Source organism: Pleurodeles waltl, chromosome 2_2 (genome assembly GCF_031143425.1).
Source record: "Pleurodeles waltl isolate 20211129_DDA chromosome 2_2, aPleWal1.hap1.20221129, whole genome shotgun sequence".
Lineage (NCBI taxonomy): Eukaryota > Metazoa > Chordata > Amphibia > Caudata > Salamandridae > Pleurodeles > Pleurodeles waltl.
The window spans coordinates 353883646-353909601 of record NC_090439.1 but is presented as its reverse complement, the minus strand read 5'-3'; the positions used below and the strand labels follow the sequence as shown (position 1 = coordinate 353909601).

Below are 25956 nucleotides of genomic sequence, written 5' to 3'. Positions count from 1 at the left end.
TATTGTCATAAAAATAAAGTACCTTTATTTTTAGTATATCTGTGTATTGTGTTTTCTTATGATATTGTGCATATGACACCAGTGGTATAGTAGGAGCTTTGCATGCCTCCTAGTTCAGCCTAAGCTGCTCTGCTATAGCTACCTTCTATCAGCCTAGGCTGCTAGAAACACCTCTTCTACACTAATAAGGGATAACTGGACCTGGTACAGAGTGTAAGTACCCCTTTGTACCCACTACAAGCCAGGCCAGCCTCATACAATGGGCAGAGTAAGGGACTACATATGATTGGCAGGTCGAATGAGATGTCAAACCCTGGAGATTTCCACAATGCTAAGTCCATTGAAAAAAGCAAGTCCTACTTGTGGACAGCAACTCTGTTGCACTGTTCGAGTCCTCGTTGATGGTGCTGTCAAGAAAGCTGCAGGATTGAGTCAAAGCGGCCTAGTCACCAACAGATCTCGGCATTGAGTGGAGAATGTAGCGGGTGCTATGGCGAAGTCAAGCCCTCCAGAAATGCACTCTTGGCGGATTGGCTGGTAGGTTGATTGTTGTCCAACAACAATTCTCTGGGCAGACTTTTAGCAACTTTTAGGGTTAGGCAGGAGGAGTACACTTTGGCACCAGTAAAATGTTCCAGGACCTCAGGAGCGAGACTTGAGAGTCAGGACTCACTTCAAAAGAAGGATCGAGAGCAGGTCCATTTGTAGCTGGTTGGCTGGGCACTTTTGGAAAAGTCCAAAAAGTAGCTTTTTATCTAGCTCCTAGGCAGAGATAACATAATTTAATGTAAACATTAACCCCTAGTGCTTTCCTATGGAACAGCTAACCCTGCTACATTGAAAATAACTTTTCAGACCTTTTAACTGTAAGGTCATGTTTTTTTTTTACATGCCTAACTCTTAACTACCAAGCATCCTGTCTTTTGGGCACGTTAGGCTAGCTTAGGAGTGACACTAATATTCAAAAGGAGGATTTAGGCCTCTCAAGGTTTTTTTTTTATAGATTGAATTTGCATTTTAAACCTGCACATCCAAGACGCTCATGGCGGGCCTGCAGTCATGTTTTGCATTGTCATTTTAGTGGTGATACTATAAGTGCTGCAGGTCACTAGCGGCATTTAACTTACAGGCCATGGGTACACTTTGTACTTATAGGTAAATTAATTAATCTAATCTGGAGTATAGCTAATTTCAACATATTTCAGGGTCAGAATACATGCACTGGGGCCTGGTTAGCAGTTTCCCAGTGCACAGTCAAAAACTGAACCAGTCCAGAAAAACGGGGGTGATTATGCCAGAATGAGGCATTTACTTAGATTCATTCTCCCTAATGCGCTCATTAACCGGCTCTCCTTTTACTCTTCTTTCATATTGTTTCCATCTTCCTACTCGTTAACATACCTGTTCTTTGTGTTCCTTTTTATTATTAAAATGTCCACTGATTGAAGCTCTTTCTTTCTCTAAACTATATTTTTCTGTCAAAAGTCGTAAAGGTCTACCTCAAGTGTAACTGCATGTATCCTGGTTTCATTTAAGTGATTTTCATTTCAACATATGTTTTGGCATGAGAATAAAAAAAGTTACTAATTTGTTATTTGTACATCAGGAGTAGGTTATGGTGCATAGGACTTTAAGAGCAGTGGACAAGAAGTTGAGGGCGAGCTAATGAAGGTGGAAAGAGACAGCATCATGTGGAAGCATGCATTGGCAGTCCTTTTATAGGTCGAGGACGCAATCGCTCTGGCCTGTTGTGATCTATCTGTGGGCTTTCATCCACGCCTAACGCACGCCCGTCACTATCACTCATTTATGGGTTTGCCTTTCAAAAATCCTTTGTTATCATTGGTAAATGCTTTATATTTGTCCTTCATTGGGGCAGTTTTGTTACCGCCTTGGCCACCGACTCTGTTACATGGATAATTGCACGATTGCCGATATGTTTGAATGCGATTTGTGTCTCTCCATCACGCTCATGCTTGTGGCGGCAGTGGCACTTTGAATTGGCTTGCTTATGTCAACTATACTTTTAATTTTCAATCTATGTGGCAAGAAAAGCCCAGTTAGGAATTTACAATGCTAATAAATCTAACTCGAGCAAATGCCAGACCCGTTGCATTGCAAATGCTTGTTTGCTTTTGGTAGCAATAAGTTTTTTTTTTTTTACCACGCTTCACCAACACACAACAAAGGCACACCACAGGCAGCAACAGCAAGACTTTTTTAATGCAAGCAGTAGGTACACAGCAAGTGGCAACCAGCCGCAGCTGTGTGTGTTTCCCTCGTACACCCAGGAACACATACACATACAGGAAAAACACAAATGCTCATAAACATGTACAGGAGCATTGCACGGATCACGAATTACAAGGCTCCATCACCACACAAAAAGTTGCAGTCTGCACATCTGTGTTCATTCTTTACGTTTTCTTCTAATACGTTGTAGGTAAAGTGCTTATACCTCTGTATCAGCCTTTGAGTACATGTTAGTGCTCCACTGCCCTAGGGCCATGTCTGAACTATACGAATACCACAAAAATAAAGAAAATCATCACACAGAGAAAAGGTACAGCATGTGTAACAGCATTGCAAATTTTACTCAGTGTGTGTCCGTTTTTGCACTTGTCTGTGTGAGGGATTAAAATGTGTTGCAGGTATCTACTGATAAGGATGCTTTCTGCTGATATGGGTTCAGAGTGGGGCCGAGAGAGGGGGTGAGGTGGAGAGGAGAGCATTATGGGGATTAGTGGAGTGAGGTGGTGATAAAATGGTGAGGTAGAAAAAGCAGGGTTCGGCGAGAGAGGAGAGTATGTTAGAAAAAAGAGTAAGGTACAGAGAAGATGCTGAGTAATCCGCTGGTCACAGATGTGAATAATCATAAAATCTGGTATATGGTTAATCTGCCTGCTACAGAGCACTGCATCTAATTTACAGGTCACAATTGTCTGTCTTTATAGATAACACAGCATGCTAATGTGCTTGTTACATAGAATTTTATGTAAACAACATCAGATTGAATCCTTAAAGGGTTTGACTCAAACTTGCGTTCTTATAAGGATATTAAAATGTATCCCACTGACTTGGATAGCAACTGAAATCAGTTTTAAGTATCAGAAAACAAGTTTGCATTGTTTTTCACTTTCATCATTGTATTATAATTACTCAACCAATCAATCAATCAATCAAATTTCTTAAGCGCACTACTCACCCGGAAGGGTCTCAAGGCGCTGGGGGGGAGGCGGCGGTTACTGCTCGAAAAGCCATGTCTTGAGGTGCTTTCTGAAGGTTAGGAGGTCCTGGGTCTTGCGTAGGTTGATGGGAAGGGAGTTCCAGGTTTTGGCGGCGAGGTGGGAGAAGGATCTGCCCCGGAGGTGGTGCGTTGGATGTGGGGGACTGTAGCCAGGCCGAGATCGGCAGAGCGGAGCTGTCGAGTTGGTTTGTGGAAGTTGATTTGTTCGTTGAGGTAGGCCATTCCGGTGTCGTGGAGGGCTTTGTGAGCGTAGACAAGTATTTTGAAAATTATCCTTTTGTTGATGGGCAGCCAGTGTAGGGATGTGAGGTGGGCGGAGATGTGTTCGTGGCGAGGGAGGTTGAGGATGAGACGTGCGTCTGCGTTCTGGATTCGCTGGAGTTTTCTCTGAAGCTTGGCTGTGGTCCCTGCGTAGAGAGCGTTGCCGTAGTCCAGACTGCTGCTTATGAGAGTGTGAGTGATCGTTCTTCTTGTTTCTAAAGGAATCCATTTGAAGGTCTTACGTAGCATGCAAAGGGTGTTGAAGCATTAGGATGATATAGCGTTGATTTGCTGAGTCATGGAGAGAGATGAGTCCGGTATGATGCCAAGATTGCGTGCCTGGGTGGTGGGTGTTGAGGGTGGTCCAAGGGTGGTGGGCCACCAGGAGTCGTTCCATGCTGTCTTGTTGGGACCCAAGATGATGATCTAGGTTTTTTCTGAGTTCAATTTGAGGTGTCTTGCTGTCATCCAGTTAGTGATGGCGAGGAGTCCGGCATGTAGGTTATTCTTGGCGGTAGATGGGTTCCTCGTGAGGAAGATGATGAGCTGGGAGTTGTCAGCGTATGAAATGATGGTGAGGCCGTGGGGAGGATGATGTTGGCGAGAGGAGCCATGTAGATATTGAAAAGGGTGGGGCTGAGGGAGGATCCTTGGGGGACCTCACAGATGTTCTTGGTAGCTGTAGACCGGAAAGGAGGGAGGCGGACTCTTTGGGTTCTTTCGGAGAGGAAGGAGGTGAGCCAGTCTAGGGCTTTGTGGCGAATTCCGGCATCAAAGAGGCGTGTGCAGAGGGTTTGGTGGCATACTGTATCAAAAGCTGCGGAGAGGTCTAGGAGGATGAGGGCGACGGTTTACTCATACCTATATATACCTTACTTACAAAGAAAGCAAATATAACCTTGCCTAAAATGGATACTCAAGTAAACACTTTCATGTCTGTGTCTCATGGCAAACAATGAAGTGGCGAGTAGTGAGCATCTTTGTTGTCTGAAAGACTTTTGAGTGCAAGTGCGGTGTCCAGCTGCGCTATACTGAAGTGAGGCATTTGGAGCCAAACTTCAACACTCACTGACATAAATAACTTCTCCTACTCAAACCAAAACATCCATCTTTGCGTCACCTTTGTATCCAAAGGCCTAAACCGATGTTCTATTGTGGTGAATCCTCATTTAAACAAAAAGAATGAATGTTCCCCTATACTCCAAATAAACATGTCACCTTCCATGACAGAAAAGGTGGAACGTTGCATTACTTACACTATCACTGTCATTCATTTATTTGCCAGTGTTTAGTGTAGGTGATGGAATGGTATAGCAATTGTGAGGAAACCACCAGTTGTTTCCGTTTGAGGAGTCACTTTCGTAAGGGATACAGGCCAAACTTTTTTGTAATGCCATGAAATTGCGACTATCCCAAAATGCAAAAAAACATTGGCCAGGTCAGCAGGTCGAGTGTTCACTGCCAGCCTTTTGGCGTTATCAATGCTTCTTTTGTTTTGTTATGGTTTATACACAACGTTATTGTTGGGGAACCTGCCTGGACATTGTCAATGTAAAATAAAATTGCCAAATAGAGAAATATTTTTGGTCTCAGAAATTGCACACTACCATTGTAGTTCCTGCACTTATGTTCTCCTTGATACACACCAGAACGCTATCACTCACAGTGAAAATAGCCAGTGGCTGAAGTGGGCTGACCCATTGCCATGCTGTAACCTGTAGTGGGTGGACAAATAGTGTAAATGAAACAATAATAGACCAATGGGCTGAAAGCACGCCCCCACACGCCCCCACAGGATAGTATATTATATTTATAATTTTAGTAAAATAGAAAGAGCTTGGCTAAGGCCGGACATAAACGGGCCAAAAAAGCAAAACGGTCGTCGGAGCAGACTTACTACATTCAAGCAATTCTTATTTTTCTGTCTCATACCACTGGAAAGTTCAGCGCAAAAGCAGTGCCAAAGCAAGAGAATGCTCCTTGACCAATAATACATTAAGTGGGATTTTGTTCAAAATACACTGCTTCTGTGTCTATCTTACAAGACTGACGCTCACCTTTTTTTGTTATTTCAGGTTTTATTTCCCTATATACACAGAAGGTGTGTTTATGTTGTCCTGCAGAGTCACCCCCAGGAAAACAATTTCAACCAAAATCAAAATAATTGAAATAAGAGGACTAGAAATATGAGTCTCCTGTCTTTCTGAAAAAGGCCAACGAAATGTGCGCGACGGATTCAACTCATCTCTTTTCATTCTCAGTTTCCACCAACTGAATTATGGCGAACAGTATGACTTTTGTTTCTTTGTTGGAATTAAGATGGTTGGGGTTAGTTGTGCTGAGTTGTGTTTCTTTCATTCCCACATTGGAATTGATGACTCTGCAGATTTTGGGTTTAGCTTATGCATTGCAAGCAGCATATATCAATGTTGCACATACTTTTCTCTCCTCCTCTACACAGTTTGCTGAGACTTTATGGACTATTTCTGATTGCTTTGATCAGAGTACTAAAATGCCGTAAAGTAACCTGTTTAAAAGAATGGATGCCAGGTTACACAGTTGCACGTAAACACTTAATTATGGATGTGCACAATTATTGATTTTGCTTGCAAAGTTTGGAGATGATGAAAAACTCGACATCCTCAAGAAGCTATAAACTTTGTCTTCTTCACAAGACTTTGCCAAAAATTGAAGCTAAATGATTTTTGCAGAAGAATTTCACAGGTTAAATCCTCCCTTAAACATTGACTATTGCAGTTGTGTTGCTCACAAAAACTACTGTTACTAGATTTCCTTCCTGAAACGTTTTAACCTTCCTTGGCTTCACAAAGCTGTTCAGTTTCGAAAATAAAACTCACAGTTTGCAAAGGAAATACATTGCAACTTTGCACATGCCCACTTGCAAGATTACCAGGACTGACAAGTTAGAAGTACATTTTCCATACTTATAAACTGTTGTTGGCATTCACATTATTTTACTATGTTTCCTGATAATGTGTTGTTATAATTTGATTTCATTGATGCAACTGCATGAAATGTTCAGGACTGTGAGTTGCCTCCCAACAACTTGCGGATGAGTGCAATTTCAACAGACACTCAGTAAATGCACTAAGGCCCTGATTTATACTTTTTTTGCTCCACATTTACATAATTTTCTGACGCAAAAGTGGTGCAAACTTACAAAATATAATTGCATTTTGTAAGTTTGGGCCATTTTGCATCAAAAAATGTTGCAAATGCGATGCAAAAAAAGTCTAAATCAGGGCCTAAGATTGTTGATTTTTAGTTAATATTTTAATCAAGAATTTTCACCATGTACACTCTAATGTTGATTAACAGGTTTTTAAGCTTGGTAAAATCAAAGCTGTATACATATGCACTTTATGTGTCATATACAAGGTATAATGTTCCAGAGCACTTGTGGCACAACTGAGCAAACATTACGGAATAAGTGCAAAAAGTATCAACAATTTTGTTGAGCTTCAAAGACTGGGCCAATCTAGAGGAGTGATCTAGGAAATGCATCACCAATATTGCACAACCTACAAAGTAGACATAATTATGAGTACTCTCAAACAACTGGCCATGCACTTCATAAACGTGTCTGATGGATACGTCTAACTGTAGATTCCCCATTGTAGAATATCCCAGGCACTATACTGGGTTCAGAGTTCTTACAGCAGTGACTCCCTTGCACCACTAGGTGACGACATGTGGCTCCATGAGGACCTCACGCTGGAAGCATCACCCTGCATGCTGACGTTGGTTCCTTTCTTTCTGCACCCTTTGGTGCGGATCCTTAGCTCCTTTTCCAACATTTTAGGCCTTATGGTGGCTCCCAAGAATAAAAGTCACACCATGTATTGGGTAAGATGTCTCCCATGAAAACAACAGATTTCAAGCCATGCCATGAAGAAGCAGATGTTGGTCACAGACCTTCTGGTGACTATGCTATGGTCACAAGTCTCATGACTCCAAGTCATGTAAGAAATGTTCTCTTGTGCCCCTAAGGAAATCAGGAAGTGGGAAGCACAGCTCTATATAGCTGAACATAAGAACAAGGTCATACTTGTAGCAGCAGTCCGGTTTCTGCTCCAAGTCCATGAGTTACTCCCACTGTGTCACGGCATCAGTCCTGCTTCCACGTCAAGTCTTCCGGTAAGTTAAAGTCAAGAATATGTCATAAGCGCAAGAACACTAAGCTGAATTTAACCCCTCTTTGCCACTCGAAATCAGTCAAGAGGTCACAAAGATGGTACTCCAAGGACCCTTCACTTCAAGCACATTCCGACTCTGATCTAGATCCACAGCTGGTTCCAGCGCATACTGAGTTTCCCAGGCCATCATCTACCCTGCAGCAGATTGAGGCCATTAAAAATGTTATGCTGCAGATGACACTAGCAGCTCCCTCAGGAGTGCCCTCAGGCAATATTGATCCACAGAGGCCTCCAATAGGACTTTTTCCGGCAGGCCCTCCCCAGACTCTGTCCTCCCTTGGAACCTGTTTCTGGGCCTGTACTTACACTGTTACTGTGCAAGGATGGAGAGCAGACTTGGCAGACGGAGAAGCTGGAGGCTGCAGGGTAATGTTGCCGCAGGGTCTGGAATGGGACAGGGGAGCACAGAGTTCCATTGTCGACTGCAGGTGAGGGTAAGGCTCCGACGCTTCCATTGACAGGAGCTGCATGCCTGGACTTGGTTGCAGGAAGACACTGTGCGGGCACGGCTGGGGCCTGTTGGGGCCTTATACCACTGTTGGGAGGCCAGAAGGTTTTACCATGGACCCTCGAATATCACTATTCTCTGCTTAAGTGGCCCATCACTGTGGGTTCTGCCATAATTCATCTTGCTCCCACCTCCATGCAGCACAGCCCCACTTCTGGTGTCGTAGGAGATGGACCTCTACCTGTCCTGCCCCCTGGAGGGGGTCCTGTTAGCATGATAACCCACTTTCCACACAGACAGGGGTTAGAATCATCCAGGGTCAGGCCATAACACAGCATCAGACCAGCAGGCAGTTGAAGCAAACAAAACAGCACTCCTCTCGTCTTTGCAGCCCATCCGCCACAGTTCCTGTTGAGCTTCGGGGTCCCACAACCAAAAATGAATCCAGGGACCCCTCAGGTCTCGGATCACAAGCTGGTGGGATCGGGTTGCTTGTAGATCGACATAGGTGCTGCTGTTTATCTACGTGACCATCAGAGCCCACAGCTCAGGTGGCCAAATTTGGTGCTGGCTCTCTGGTCATCTCATGCATCCACCTTGTTCTGTGCCCCAGATGGAACATTCATTCATTACCGGATTTATAAAGTGCATGGCTACCAGAAACCTGGTTTCCTAGCACTGAAGAATACCAGAGGCCGACCATCTTTACTCTGCTTTGGGAAAGAGGTGAGTTTTTAATTGCTTGTGAAAGCATAGCAATTCTTTTCGCTTCTCAGGCTCACTAGAAGAGAATTCCATAAATTAGGGGCTAAGTAGGAGAAGGACCGACCGCTGCCCCTGGCTTCCCTTATAGTGGGTATGGCAGGGAGCTCCAGGAAAGACGATCTAAGAGATCTTCTCGGTAGATAAGGAAAAATCTGATTTTGAATACTTTTTGGGCCCTGCTTGTGTTTGGCCCGATGAACCAAACAGAGAGTCTTAAACTGGATCATGCTACAAATTGGAAGCCAGGGCAGGGAGTTGAGAGCAACAGTTGCTTGACAAAACTTTGGAAACCCCGAAAGAATCCTGGCTGTTGCATTTTTGATAAGTTGCAATTTCCAAATGACTACTTTAATACTTCCTAGGTAGATAGAGTTTCTGTAGTCCAGGCGTGACAATATCAATCCCTGTATAATAATCCTTCTAGCTTCAAATGGGAGCCATTTCAGGATTTTACAGAGAACTCTCAACTGGCCAAAACTGGTGCCTGTAATTCTATCTGGACAACTTGTGATGTATTATACAGCCCAGGCTTTTTACTTCAGTTTTTGGTTGCAGGCAGTCATCCAGCATAGATGGCCAGCTGATTTGTTGCCAAATGGATGAGTTATTGCCAACCACCAGTACCTCAGTTTTCTCACCATTTAAATTAGGACAACTATCTCCCATCCATTTGTCTACCTCGGTCAGACAGTTATTGAGTTTCGTGGAGGTAACCTGAATATCCTGGGATAATGAGATGATCAATTCAGTATCACCCACGTAAGAAACCATCATGAATCCAAACGCCCCTATAAATTCAGATAATGAATGCACATAAATATTAAAGAGGGTTGGACTAAGCAATGAACCCTGTGGAACACCCCACCTCAACTTATAACTAGTAGAGCAACAGGGTCCTTCAAGGTCCTGAAAGCTCCTCTCACTCAGGAACAAGGTTTGTCAGCTTAGCACGGAACTGGAGACATGAAGATTTTCCAGGCTCTGTGTTAATACATCATATGAGACTGTGTCAAATGCCGCACTCAGAAAGAGAAGAACAAGTGCTGCTGAACCACCAGAGTCAAGAATCTGCCTGAGTTCTTCTGTTGCCCTTAATAAAACAGTTTCAGTGCAGTGACCCACCCAGAAACCTGTCTGGGTGGGATGAAGAATATTATTGGACTCCAAGAAAGTTGATAACTTGTCGTTGATAAACGTTTCTAGAATCTTACTAGGCCCTGGTAGGAGGGAGATAGGTCTATAATTCTCCACCACCAGGGAGTCCAATGATGGTTTCTTTAACAAATGATGGATAATGGAGTGTTTCCACTTTGTCGGAACCTGACCACTTTCTAAAGCAAGATTGTGAAGCTTGGGAAAAGTTGATAGTAGAGATTCCCCACCCTTCATCAATGTGTCTATCGGTGCAGGGTCTAGCGTAGAACCTGAAGCTACTGATCTTGCTATATTAACTACTTCTAGTTGATTAATGATGGGAAAACACGAAAGCCCAATACCATGGAAATCAGAGTTTAATGCAACCTCCTGATGCCCTAATGAACTTGTTATTAAGACATCATAGATGTTATTTACTTTCTCAAGAAAGTACCGGGCCAGTGCCTCACAGCGCTTTTCTGAAGGAGGAGGGCCTTCCTTACGGGGTTACCCTTCAAGAAGGTCTTCACAATCCGATAGGCTGAATTTTGGGGCTGCACTGATCCTATTAGCTAAATCGTCTATCCATGGTTTGCAGATTGCATGATGCTATTTTTTCAGCATAACTTTGTACCTGGCTTTTTCCTCTTCTTTGTAATCCCTTCTCCACCTCCTTTCCTGCACTTTGCATCCCTTTTTTAAAAGTTCCAATTCAGCAGAGAACTAACTTGCCTTACTGCAGGTTTGGCCCTCTTGTAGGTTTTACACAGGATTACTTCATCCAGTGCCCTGTTTCCTCCGAACTCAACGCCTTATAACATAATGAGGTACCTCCCTCCTCAAGTGCCTCAGTGATGGCGGACGGAATGATCCTTTGAAAAGTATTCTCCCATCTGGGTCCATCTATCTTGGACCATTGACAAGAGTTAAAAAACTTTCCAGGCTTAGGAAGTGTTACTGATGGCAACCTGATATTAAAAGAAATTACAAAGTGGTCTGTGCAGACTGTTTGTATCGGGGCCCCAGCTCTAGATTGTCCACATTCGAAAAAATAGGATCAAGGATATGACCCCTATTGTGGATTGGTGTGGTCTCTCGCTGAACTAGCTGAAAGACCTGTAGGTCCTCTAAAAAGGAAGATACTACTTGAGATGTCGTGTCCTCTATATTAAAATTTAAGGACCATATTTATACTTGTTTTGCACCGCATTTGCGTCATTTTTTTACGCAAAAGCTGCGCAAACTTACAAAATGTAATAGTATTTTGTAAGTTTGCGCCGCTTTTGCGTAAAAAAGTGATGCAAATGTGGCACAAAAAAAGCATAAATATGGGCCTAAGTCTCCCAGCAGAGTGAAATTTGCATATTACAAAGACAGTGTAGCTAAAGTGTCCGGAAAAGCCTTTACAAAGACGGTTGTACATCCTGGAGGTCGATAGACCAGAACCCCTGATAACGTAAAGGAATGGGATAGTTTAATCGAGAAAAGTAGGCTGTCACAGTCTGGGAAGATATTAGAGGTAGTTTTACAATTTAGGGTTTGCTTGGTTATAATAGCAACTCCTCCACCAACTTCCCCACCCGATCTGATCGGTTTATTTGATAACTGACTGGCAGAGCAACTATGATGTCTAGCTCGCTCACTTCCCTGAGACATGTTTCAGAAAGGAAGACTATATCAAGGACTGAATCCTCTAACATAGTAAACATGTCCCATTTGTGTTTAGGCAATGATCTGCAGTTCACTAATGACATATAATAACTTACATTAGGTTTGGAGGGTTATCTCCCAGGCCTGATATATACATGCTGAAGACAGTCTCTCTTCAAGCAAGAGTAAAGGTTTCAAGGGTTTCATAGCCTCATCGGTGAATCAGGCAAAATTGCAGTGCTCACATTTACCCAATAGGCTATCCGGAATAAGAGAGTGAACACATTCCCAGGCCAGCATGAAATTACAGTTGTGAAGCTCAGCTTGAGTGTACACCATCCTTCCTGGAATCAAATGGCATAAAGGCTGGCCCCTGGTCCTTGCCAGGCACAGACGTGCGCAGATAGGCTTGCCTTTGGTGTGTCAGTGGCGCGTCTGTGCACCAACCTCCATTAAATAAGGAGGAAATGAGCAGCTAGACCGCCGACCGTGGTGTCAGAGTAAATATAGAAAATGGCCTACCGCACTGAACATCGCTGAGTCCCAAATGCCTCTGAATCCTACTAAATAATCAGGCTTCCCCACGTCCCCACCACTATCCTAATAATCAGGCTTCCCCACGTTCCGCCACTTTCAGCAATCCATGTGCCCCACACAAAAAACACACTTGTAAAAATTATTTTAAAACGTTAAAGGAACTGAAGGATAAAAGCAGAGGGAAGCGGGAGGCTCACCGATACCTAACATGTGGTCTCTACAGTAGAACCTCAGGTTTCAGTAAACTCTGTGCCAAACTCAATCCAGCTCTCACAGGAGATTGGTCAGGATCTGCAGTGGTGGCAGACAAATGCCAACCTGATGGTGACTGGCCATCCTTCCTTCCCACTCAGACTTCATGGTTGTGACAGATGCACTGCTACTAGGTAGGTGAGGGCATCTGAGAGAGATGGGAATCAGAGGTTTCTGGGTTCCTGGAGAGCACCACCTCCATATCAGTCTCTTGGAGCTTTTTACAAAGTGGCCCTTCTTACTGACCTTCAGGAGGAGGCTGTTGCAAGTCTTGAGGACGACCATGAAGATTTGCAATAAACAGGGTGAAATGAGATCTTGGGTCTTGTGCTAGGAAGCCTTATGCCTTTGGAGGTGGTTGGATCAGTAGTAAATATTCCTGGTGACCAACAACCTGGCAGGGTCCCTGAATGCCAGAGCAGAACAGCCGATCAGGTATTGGCTGACAGACCACAGGTAACATCCCCATTCCGAGGTGGTACAGAGAATCTTTGAACATTGAGTCATATCCTGGTTAGAGCTTTTGAGAACAAATAGTTGCAAAATTTCTGTGCACTTACGTTTCCTACAGAAAGTCACCGGGAGACACGTTTCTGCTGTGTTATGACACAGGTTTCCTGTTCGTATTCCCACCATTGCCTCTCCTGCCACCAGTTCTAAGGAAAGTCATGACAGACTAAGCCAAATTCATCCAAATAGCACTGGACTGGGTGAGGAAAGTGTGGTACTTGAGGATCTTTGACCTAGGCATAATCCCCCCAATCTGGCTACCTCTTCGGAAATACACCTTTCCTTAGCAACAGGGGAGGGTCCAACACCAATATCTCCACAACCTGATCCTCTATGCATAGAGATTGAGCGATGAAAGCTGAGCTATTTTGAATTCCCATCTGAAATAGTTGGTGTCATACTTACTGCTAGATGTCCTTAAACAAAACCATTTATGCTGGATATTGGGAAAAGTTTGTGGCCTAATGCGGGATCGAGCACCTTGATCATTTGCAGATCAAGCTTTCAGATGTGTTGTTTTTTGTTTCATTGTTGGCTCAGCAAGGCTTTGCAATGGACACAGTCAAGGGTTACAATCTCATTGTGTTTTCCAGCTAAAACTTCTCTTTTCAAAGCAGCTGGTGTGATGTGTTTCCTGAAAGGCCTAATTCACACATTTCCTTTGTAACCATTTGTGATGCCACAATGGGACCTCAAATTGCTCCTCGTGTTCCTTATGTGCGGACCACCATTTGCGCCTGTGCCTTGTTGTTTCTTAGGACTTCTAACAATCAAAATAGTCTTTTTCATTTCAATCACGTCTGTGTGACTTATGAGTGAACTGAAGGCGCTGTCAGTGCAACCTTCCAAACCACTTTCTTTCCAGATACATTTGTGCTGAGGACAAAGGCCATGCGTTATTTTTTACGTCAGGTAGGCCTTCCTGCCAAAGGTGGTGTCTCACTTTTATGTTGGGCAATCAATCACTCTAGCATCCTTTTGTGCCCTGCCACACCTCTCAGAAGAGGTGGATTGTCCCTAAAAGAGTTGTGATCATTTATCTAGGCAACCAGCTGTTCGTGAGTTTTCTATGACCAGAAAAGGTAAAGAGCTACAAAAGAGGATGCAGTTGAGCGGGATCATCCTTTGTATAAAGATATTCCATGCATTGATGAAGAAGGAACCAACTGAAGATTTGCCAGACCATTTCATAAGGATCAAGGCTGCAAAACAGGGCTGGCATGGCAAGTCCCTGTCCTCGACCTTTCCCCAGCTGCAAAGTGGACATTGGTGCATCCGCTCACAAAGAACTACTACTTTGACTACCAAGTCCACAGAAAGGGCCATTTCGCGTGCTTGGTCCTGCAAGACTTTCAGGTTTCAGTCAATTCCTCAGATCCGCTATCTTTTGCGAGCTATTCCTTTGATATCTATTCCAAAAGTGAGGAAATCTGTAGTTAGAAGTATATCTCAGAAGACCAAGTTACTTACCTTTGGTAAGGCTCTTTCAAGTGGATGATCTATCTAACCTCATATTCCTCACCATCCTCCCCTTTTCTTCTTCTGAGTAGTGGAGAGTGGACCTCTGCACATTCGTAAAAGGTTCCAAGTTAGATATTGACACGCTGTCTTTGACAATTGTTTGGACTGATATGCGTCTAAGGGCCCAGGAGAGAAGTAAATGAAGCAACTGACAGTAGCTTGAGGGGTTAGCACTGATATGTGGCTCCATTTACTCACTTCCATGGGGCGTGAGTTCACTATAGAACCACACATCATTACCAAGTGGTGTGCAGTAGTCACTGCTGGGAGAATTCTCCAGATACTGTCTGGTACTTGGGATAATTTGAAGGTGAGCAATCTGCAGTTCGATAAATTATCCACCAGAAAAAGCAAAGCAGTACTTAAGGCAAGTATCTTGTTTGTCTGTCCTATACCCAAATGATTCTGGTGTATAAAGTATGTGGAGTAGTTCATTAATCAGTCCTGATTTGTAGCGAAATGGTTAGGATAGGGTTCCATTCATGAAACATGTTACTGTATTCTTTGCTGTCCCTCTGCACATATTTATTCAGGGAAATAGACTTACATTACCTGTGTAAATGAATACCACAGAAAAATGCTTCTACATCACAATATGGGTATTTTAAGCATGTGTAAAATGAGAATCTGTATGAATACCAAATATGTGTAAGCATACTTCACTCTATGCAATTCAAACATATGAAGCCCTTGAAACCCAGGGGCATATTTACGAGTCCCTTCCATCACTGTTGCCACATTTGTTATGATGCAACAGCGGTGCAAATCTTTAAATCATATCTATGAGGCCACGCAAAGCAACTTTGCGTGGCTTTGAATGGTCTCATAGATATGGAATAAGGCAACGCAGTGCAAATCCCTGTGTTGCCTTACTCATTGTTAGTGATGCATTCCATGGGCGTTGCAGTGGGTGTTCCCATACAACTCCCATGGATTTTGATGCATCCCCAGATTTACAAGACCTTGTAAACATGGGGATGCACTAAAACCTTAGGGCCCCCAGGGGAGTTCAACGCAGAGAAATATGTTAATTTCTTCTAATTTTTTCTTTCTTTGTGAGCCACAGAATGCCTCCCAGGATTGGTTTTGTATAGGAAGGTGCCCCTTCCTGCACAAAAACAATCCTACATGCAACGCAGGTGCCCTTGCACCATGGTGCAAGGGCGCCTGAATTGGCACTAGTCTGCCAAAATGGTCCCAGCGCAGGGGGAAAGAATGCGCTATTTGCCATAGGTACGGCGCATTCCTGCCCTTTTCCTTTGAAGCAGGCTATCGCAGCAAGTGACTAGCTGTGCTGCCCTGCGCTAGAAGCGCATAAATACGGACCCCAGTGTTTGGAAATCTGCCTCTACTTATAAATTTAATAAGTGTATTTCAAAAATTGTCTTGTGTAAAAATGGTGTCAAAATATTGAGAAAACATATTTTAGTCTTAAAAAACAAAGCAAAACAAATGGAAAATATGATAATATATCATGTTGGGTTCGACGGGTTACTTTTGTGTCCTTGCCCAAGTAAAATTGCTTCAGTAATTTCCCAATCGGCTTTTTGACATATTTGAACTACATTTCATATAATGTAATGGGGCTTCCTGAGGATTATTGTATTTATTAAATATACAATAAAACTGTCTCTTTTTGCCTTTGTTATACGATCCATGCACAGTAATACAAACGTAAGACCTTTCATTCAATTGGTGTTTCAGAATGTACCTCTAGTGTTACTTAATCAAATTCTAAGACGGGACCGTATTAAGAACATTGCATATAGTGATGAAATAAAAACACAAGGGGGCATATTTATACTCCGTTTGCGCCGAAATTGCGTCGTTTTTTTTGACGCAATTTCGACGCAAAACTAACTCCATATTTATACTTTGGCGTTAGACGCGTCTAGCGCCAAAGTCCATGGAGTTAGCATCATTTTTTAGCGTGGACACCTACTTTGCGTTAATTATATGCAAGGTAGGCGTTCCCGTCGAAAAAATCGACTCCGAGGCACGTGCGTGGGATTTATACTCCCGGGCAAAAATCATGCCCGGGAGTGGGCGGGTCCAAAAAAATGACGTACGGCCGCTTTTGCGCCGTTTTTTAGCACCTGCAAAAGGCAGGCGTTAAGGGACCTGTGGGCTCTGAAGGAGCCCAGAGGTGCCCTCCCATGCCCCCAGGGACACCCCCTGTCACCCATGCCCACCCCAGGAGGACACCCAAGGCTGGAGGGACCCATCCCAGGGACATTAAGGTAAGTTCAGGTAAGTTTTTATTTTTGATTTTTTTGTGGCATAGGGGGGCCTGATTTGTGCCCCCCTACATGCCACTATGCCCAATGACCATGCCCAGGGGACAGAAGTCCCCTGGGCATGGCCATTGGGCAAGGGGGCATGACTCCTGTCTTTGCTTAGACAGGAGTCATTTCAATGGGGGATGGGCGTCGTAAAAAAATGGCGCAAATCGGGTTGAGGCGATTTTTTTGGCTCAGCCTGACTTGCACCATTTGTGGACGCCCATACGCCATTTTCCCCCTACGCCGGCGCTGCCTGGTGTACGTCGTTTTTTTAACGCACACCAGACAGCGCCGGCGGCTAACGCCGGCTAACGTCATTGAATAAATACGCGCCCGTATGGCGCTTCAGAATGGCGTTAGCCGGCGCTAATTTTTTTGACACAAAACTGCGTTGGCGCAGTTTTGCGTAAAAAAGTATAAATATGGGCCAAGGGGGCATATTTATACTCCGTTTGCGCCGAATTTGCGTCGTTTTTTTCGACGCAAATTCGACGCAAAACTAACTCCATATTTATACTTTGGCGTTAGACGCGTCTAGCGCCAAAGTTCATGGAGTTGGCGTCATTTTTTGGCGTGAACACCTTCCTTGCGTTAATGATATGCAAGGTAGGCGTTCCCGTCTTAAAAAATGACTGCGATGCATATGCGTCGTATTTATACTCCCGGGCAAAAATGACGCCCGGGAGTGGGTGGGTCTAAAAAACCTGCATTTGCGCCGGATTTTAGCGCCTGGGTCAGGGCAGGCGTTAAGGGACCTGTGGGCTCAGAATGAGCCCAGAGGTGCCCTCCCCTGCCCCCAGGGACACCCCCTGCCACCCTTGCCCACCCCAGGAGGACACCCAAGGATGGAGGTACCCACCCCAGGGACATTAAGGTAAGTCCAGGTAAGTATATATATTTTTTTTTTTTGTGGCATAGGGGGGCCTGATTTGTGCCCCCCTACATGCCACTATGCCCAATGACCATGCCCAGGGGACAGAAGTCCCCTGGGCATGGCCATTGGGCAAGGGGGCATGAATTTCAATGGGGGATGGGCGTCGTAAAAAAATGGCGCAAATCGGGTTGTGGCGATTTTTTTGCCTCAGCCGGACTTGCACCATTTCTGGACGCCCATACGCCATTTTCCCCCTACGCTGACGCTGCCTGGTATACGCCGTTTTTTTTAACGCACACCAGACAGCGCCGGCGGCTAACGCCGGCTAACGTCATTGAATAAATACGGCGTCCGCATGGCGCTTCAGAATGGCGTTAGCCGGCGCTAATTTTTTTGACGCAAAACTCCGTTGGCGCAGTTTTGCGCCAAAAAGTATAAATATGGGCCAACATTCAATGCACTTTTTTTGAAGTATAAAAATTATGTTTAAGGGACATGTGCAAATGTTGGCAACTGAAGCAGTAGTATATGTCTTTCTGTCCATGTGGCATCTCTTAATTTCTTATGCGTTTTTCATTAGCGTGAACTTCGCCCTTGGTGATTAGATCGCTGCACAAAAGTACCCATGATTAAAAGAGAATAAATGAGACACATAGAAGTCTATGAAGTATATTAAGGGTCAGAGCAAAATAATAAGAGGATACAGGTTACAGACGGGATGTAAGAACAACCCAAAGTAAGAGGCAGCCACAACCAGCACATGGGGCGATCTATTAGGGTGAGAATGCAACTGATCGAAAACAAATGTCAAAAGGGACAGGGGATACCTAAAGTACCTAAAAGGGACCCTGAGTAGATTTATATTAAACAAAAGAATGGTTTACTTGGAAAATTAATTCAGTATGGTACACGTATAAAGATACTGAAAATCATTGAAGGTGCTTAGGGCCAGAGGTAGGTAGAAACCAATTTGCGAGTTGCAAATTGCGAGTCCTTCCGACTCGCAATTTGCAACTCGCAAATTGGTATGCAGAAAGATGTCTCAGACACCTTCTGCGACTCGCTATGGGGTCGCAAAGACCCACTTCATAAATATTTATGAGGTGGGTCGCAGTTTGTGACCCCATAGCGAGTCTAGGCACTCACGGGGATGGTGGCCTGCTGGAGACAGCAGACCACCATGTCCGTGACTGCTTTTAAATAAAGCCGTTTTTTTTTTCTCTTTGCAGCCCGTTTTCCTCAAAGGAAAACGAGCTGCAAATAGAAAAAAATACTGAAACCTTTTTGTTTCGGTTTTTTTCAGAGTAGGCAGTGGTCCATAGGACCACTGCCTGCTCTGAAAAAACATTATTGTGAGCATTCACAAAGGGGAAGGGGTCCCATGTGGACCCCTTCCCGTTTGCGAATGAGTTACCATCCACTTGAAGTGGATGGTAACTGCGGGTTGATTTGCGACCGCTTTCGCGGTCTCAAAACAACCCTACATCGCGGTGCGACTCGCAAATAGGTAGGGAACGGCCCTTCCTATTTGCGAGTCTGAAACACATTTCGCGAGTCGGTACCGACTCGCAATATGTGTTTCAGCATCGCGTGAGGGCATTAGCGCCTTGCAAACGGCGTTTTTCGCTGTTTGCGAGGCGCTAATGCCTTCCTACATCTGGCCCCCAGTGTATTAAATATACAATATAAACAAGTCAGCAGCTAAATGTAAACAATAGCATGTATTGTTATTTGCTTCTCAACATAACACATTAAAGTTAAGAGAAAAAAAGTGCGAGAGCAGCTCGGTGCTCTAACAAAGGTTGCTTCACATGTGATATTTGAAAGTCATGAACAAATGGTGAATGCAGTCCTGGATCCCACAGGGTGGACAGAGACTGGTCATCCTGAATGAAGGTTTACTACCCCAAGCAATTAAGTTAGTAAAATATATTCCCTGGTACACATAAAAACCAAGATAAGGGTGTTTTGACCCCATCGGACTTTGTGGGTCATCCTCAGGACAGAGTTAATTAAAAGGCCCAAATGAACGCTGAAGAAAATACTCACCAATTGTAGATTCAGTAAACTGAACAGCTGCCATTAGTGAGTAGCTCTGATTGGTTCACTTACAGAATGTGGGAGCAAGATGGTTTCCCTCAAAGAATAGCGATAAAGAAATAGAAAGAGTGGGTAAGCAATTAAGTATGTGATTGTGCAGTACCATACCAGAGGTGAAGTAATGCCTTTCAGGGAAATGAGTGCCAGTGGTTAAGCTCGCTGAAAAAGAAAGTCAATTGGAATGGTAAACAAGGCTATAAAAACATTTCAGTTACCAGAAAGGCAAATGGGCTTAACGGAAGTGCATCAAGAAGGTCTGGAAAGATTATGAATGGGCCCCCAAGGGTTACCATGGTAGAAATGGCAGCCAGAAGAAAGTGTCACGAGGTCAGAGAAACAGCAATGTGAGAATAGCGAGCTGACAATATTCTTGTGAGTTAAGGATTCAAGATTAGAAGTTAAACAAGCAGGGGAGTAGCTTCAGCTGATGTGTTTGGGGTGTGACACCCCCTAATAAATAGATTGTTGGCTTGGGGCCCCGAGATGGGTCTGCAATGTCTGTGTCAGTTTTTCTTGTCATACTGATTTCACTATGAGGTTTTAACATGTTTATGATCGGGAACTTAAATGTATTTAGGCCCGGAATCATGAAGATTTTGCTTTGGGGATGCATAACTTTTTTGCTCCAGACTTTACGCAAAATCCTTTGTGATGTTTACAAAGCCAGGTACATGATGATTTGCGTTTCTTTGTAAGAGAAACTAACACAACAAAGCTCATTTTGCTGCCTTTCCTCGCTTTGCGCCAGGGAGGAGTTCCATGGGTGGTACGTGGCTGTTTCCACGCATCCACTCATGATTTTGATGCAGCTCCATATTTAAACAGGCCCAGATTTACAAAGGTTTTGCATCTGGGTTTTGGCATTTTTTTGATGCAGCCCCTATGCAAAATATTTTTTGGTATCTACAAAACCAAACAGATGTTGATTTGCCTGACTTTGCAAGAAAAAGTAACCCAATGCAGCACATTTACCTTGTTTTTTGTTACTTTACATCAGGTACGCGTTCCACAGATTTTGATGCAAACCATATTTACAAAGAATTGTAGGCCTCGGTTTGCACCAAAATGGTGCCTCTGTCTGAGTTTGGCTTAATGAGGAGAAATATCTTTATTTCTCCTTGTTATTTCCTCTTTGCATGTATGCTGAATATTGCACCACACATACCGACAGAAACAGCCTCCCTTTCTTTACTCCTTACTGCACAAAAACTATCCTGCCCATAACATATCCACTTGTGCACTATGGCCAAGGGTGCCTGCATTGGTGCTAGACAGCCCAGAGTACCTCAGTGCACAGAGGGAGAGCAGAACTGCACCTTTCTTTGAAGATATGGTGCAGTTCTGCTCTCGTCAGATGACATAACATAGCGCAGCAACTTTGCTTGCTGCTCTGTGTTGCACTACTTATTTGTAAATATGTCCCTTAATGATTAATTCATGAAAAAAGTAGCTGCACTTATACGAATACTTCTTGAATGGATGCAAACTCATTACTTATTAGAATTCACACACATTGGCAGTAGTAGGCATAGAAAATAATGCAGTCTCAAGTTTCCAGGCATACTACTGGCATTCAAACCAAAGAGGTGGCCGGATGAATGCTTGCAAAAAATCTAAGAACTGACAAGTCCTCCTGGTAGCATTCCAAACCACTGTTTTTCGCCTACTTCGACACTCTAAATAGAGGGACTAATTTAGGATTTAGAAGACCGAGTAAAGGCAGATATGCTGGTGAAGGACTTTACTCCGTCTGCCAGATTTAGAGATGCCCACTAACACGGCTGACATCTCTGTGCATTGGCAGGAACCGCCATCCCCGCAGACCCTGTCAATATAGGAAAAGTTTAACAGATGGTTCAGTAAAATATGATGGCTGGCTGTCAAGCATTTCCAAAGTTTTTTGTTTTTCAAAAACAAACTCCCAAAGCAGGAGTTTGTGTTTGAATAACAAAACAACTAATTACCCCCACACTCGTTTTCTCACAATATGTATAGGGGTCTTTTTTATTGTTTCTCACCACCAGGATATACAAGGTATATCCTGGTGGGAATGGGCAGTAAAATAAAAAGGCATATGACAGCCCAAACTAAATAGGGCGGATGGTCGGATGGCTTTCTTCTGATGGCACCTATTCTGCCAGCCCACTGAAGGAAGTTTTACATTGACAGAGTACACTTTACTCCATCAGTGGAAAACGTGTGGTTCACCAGACTCAAAATTGGGTGGACGGACCTTGAGTTTGGCACACAGGGTACTCCGTCACCTTTGCAACCTGGTACCTGTCCACCAAACTCTAAATCAACCCCAGAGACCCACCCAATGCAAATCAGTACTGGCCCTGTTCTTCAAAGGAACAGTCCATCTTGGAAACTGGGTCACTTCACACACTCACCCTTTGGCCAACTGTTTTTTAGTTCAGAAATCTGATATCCACACCCCACCCCCTGAATCTCATTGACTATGCTACTGCCCTGTAAACAGGGTTGATTGAATCACAAACAAGACGATTCCAAAACATGAAATGCAAACCACTTAATGGTAAACGTATCATAACAACGTCCTGAGGAAGAAAGAAAAGCCCAAGCAGTGAAGAATGCACTGTAACCCAATCACATCAATGAGATGTAGAATTGAAGCATTTATATTGCAAAATAGTCAATGGAAAATATATCACAACTATAAGGGCCTGATAGATCTTGGTGGAGGGAAATACTCTGTCACAAACATGATGGATATGCTTTCCACCATCTTACAATCCCATTATATCCTATGGGGATCCAGATAGGACATACGGGATATCCATCATGTTTGTTACGGGTATTCCATCTGCCAAGTTCTAAATCAGGCCCATTGGAAATGGTAGGAGTGTGAACAATGAGCATTCACTGTAAATCAACTTAATATAAAAGTAAAAAATTATTGATGCATTCCAGTCTTCAATTGAGTTCAGTCGCATCAAGACAAAATTGCATGATAGAATCTAATGTAGTACCCCTCTTGCTAGAATGAGACCTACGTCACCTACACTTGTGGGTTTCTGAACAACTTAAATTACTTGCCTTTTAATGTCATTCTCATACTACTTCTGCCGGTAATCAGAAAACAGGGGTCAGTAGGCACAGTTCATCTAATTCTGGTTCTATGTTGGCAAATGTATGTCCTTTCTGCGATGTGTGACCAATATATGTCATGTAGCACAGGTGCCAGATGCTATAAATAATGTTTCTTGTGTCACAGTTAGAAAAAATAATAAGCGTGATTCCAATGTCTATATGTTTGAAGATTTTGGTATCTTAAGTGAGTTTGCACAAAATTCACCACCCACCTTTGTGACGTCTAAGCAATGGGGGATTAAGGTGGTTTCTAAGAGCCAGTACCGTGGGTGGTCTGTTTTTCGCAACTGTGAACCAAGTAGTCCCTCTAGTTGTGGCTAATTTTTTATGAAAACTGTGACAGATCTGATGTAAGATTACCAACCTGAAGTACATTCCAGTGCATGCATTTGTCCACTAAATTGGACAATTGAATAAGTGTAGTTTCAAAGGCTATTTTGTCATTCTGTACTTTGGTGCCAGAGGGTGTGTCCAGTGCTAAACCAACCATATATCAATGATTCACATTCCAAGCATTTAAGGTATGCTCTGGACCTCAGTTTGTCACTTAATATTTCTTATGCTTTAAAATCATTTTTAAATTTACAGTTTTATGCTCTTGAATGGTGGCTTGTATAGTGGAGTAAGCACTGGTTGTTTCTGAAATGAAGTGATGTACAACGTCTGCCATAGATCTTGACTGGTAGATCTAAGCAATCAATGAAAATGTCACTGTTGTCATCAATAAGTGTGAGATCCTCAGTTGTGATAAACATATCATCAATGCAACAGTTCCACATTTTGATGGGAGAAAATTGAGTTTCTCTGAGGAGCGTCGACATAAAAATGGCAAAGTTGAGGGCAAAAACTATGCCATGAAATTCCCTTAGCTCATAAGGTAATGTTTGTAGCCAAAATTGACATAATCTTTAGACTACGTCACGCAAATCATTTCGACAATGAATCTGGTAGATATAGTCATATGGTTAATAACAGTGAGGAACTGATTCAGGCACCACTATGCCAATGTCTTGAGAACTATTTTGTAGAACAGTTCAATATCGAGGGTAACCAACGGTTCTTTGTCTGTATTAGAAAGGATGGTTTCCAGCAAGGTCATTAGAAAGTATACTGACCTTGAAATTGGAAGGTGTCTTGATAAGAAAGTATATGGCAAAGAAATCAATGTATTGTCCAAGAGTTTCTAAAAATAGAAATATGGCTCAGGACAATGTGTTTATCAGGGAGACTCGTAATACTTATATGTATATTCATTAAGGTATGAAGAACTGGTATTTTGTAGTTCTTTTTAGCAAGAAAAATAAATAAATTTTGACAGTGGAGAGGAATTCAGGGAAAGGGTTGCTGGATAACGTTTTGAAATGGTGTTGTTTAGATAATTCTCAGTAAACGTAGGGCCTCATTTACAAGGCCTTTGCACCACTGTTGCATCATTTCTTTTGCAGCAGTGGCGCTAGCAGTGCTCTACACTGCTCCAGATTTACAAATGTACACATTTGGCCCAATGTGTCAGTTTGTAAACCCTTGCGCCACACTATACCTGCACCAGGTATAATGTATGCAGGGTAGGCATTCCCACGGGAAAAGCCACGCAGAACTGATGCAATGAAATCTACAATATTCACTGCGTCATTCTGCAATTTCACTGCATCAGGATTTTACCGTCGGCTAAACACAGGTGTAAAGTTGACGCAGGGCTTTTCTCTAGCGTCGTTTATTTAATGCTAGTCCAGCAGTGTGTGAGTTTAGCGCCACTTATTCTCAGTGATATTAAGAAAATATTAAGAATGACTATACCTCTGGAGGAGTGCAGGCCATTTCTTTTACCAAAAGGTTTGGAGTGCGCAAAGGCTTGGATAAAGGGATCTAAAGATCCTCATACTAGTAGACAAAGATGTGAGCTTCGGTTTACAAAGGCAGATCTTTGACAATAATAAAACTGAGTTTAGACCCTTTTGAGGGAGTGGGTATTTGAAAGTGTTGATGGAGATCATTGTTCTGAAGAAATGTAGAAATAGGTTGAAGCGAGTTGAAAGCGAGGTTGCTTGCACTACTCCAGTGCAGATGGAAATCTCTAAGGATCATACTAGCCACCTAGATTAATAGTTAGGTCATGATGAAGTCCATGCATTCCTCAACAAGTGATTTGTTCCTGCATTGAGGACTGTAAATTATTTTACTCTAATTACATAGGCATTAAGAGCAGAGCCTTCTAGAAATAAGCTTTCAAAAGAGTGCTAGTGATCCATGGAAAGCCATATTCTTATGGATATCTGCCATTCCACATCCGGGTCTGTCTTCACAATCATGCCAAAGGAACTGTAAATGTAGAGGGAGGAGGAGAGCAATAATATTATGTGAACTGTTTTTAAACAAGGTTTCTGTATGTATAGGGTTATCAATGTTTTGGTTGCCATTTGAGTGGAAGAACTCGAGCTGGTGCTTAGCTCCAGGTTGCGTAGTTATACAACAGACACTGAAGTATGTGGTTTTAGACAAAGGAGTAACTAGCTGTTCAATAGATCTTTGCATAAGGTAAGAATTTCCTATCTTTTTGAGTGGGGTCCAAGTCAGAGGAAGTCTGTTGCTAGTGAATGTCAAAATATGGGAGTGAAGGGAACAAGTTGGCTTTCATAGCTTTCAACAAGGTTAAACAGTTCCCCATCATCAAAATGGTATCTTGTTCTTAAAAAGCAAGGGTCTCAATGACTCTGAGGTAGCCAGCCTCATTCTCTATTCTTCTTCCCTTACAGGTCATTAAGTTGGTGAATTGGTGTAAGATTTCCATATATAGGCCCTCATTACAACCCTGGGGGTCGGTGATAAAGCGTCGGTAATACTGCCAACAGGCCGGCGGTAAAATAAATGGCATAATGACCATGACTGAAACCGCCCACACAGACAGCCACTTTAACACACCGACCGCCATGGCGGTAGCAACAAGCACCGCAGCGGTAACTGCCAACAGCCAGGCGGAAGACAATGTACTGCCCACTGTATTACAACAGGCCTATCCGCCACCTTTTCTGGGGCCTTACCAACAA

At 43.3% G+C, this 25956-nt stretch overlaps 1 protein-coding gene across 6 annotated transcripts in view; it reads left to right on the top strand.

Annotated features, from left to right (window-relative positions):
• Window positions 1-6660, top strand: part of LOC138282379 (Y+L amino acid transporter 2-like) — a 588082-nt gene extending 581422 nt beyond the window's left edge. For all 6 annotated transcript variants that reach the window (XM_069219875.1, XM_069219872.1, XM_069219870.1 and 3 more), the window contains one exon: window positions 5584-6660. In XM_069219875.1, the coding sequence (XP_069075976.1) occupies window positions 5584-5676 (93 nt within the window). In that variant the 3' untranslated portion in view covers window positions 5677-6660. The remainder of the gene's footprint in view (window positions 1-5583) is intronic.
• The last annotated feature ends 19296 nt before the right edge of the window (window positions 6661-25956 follow it).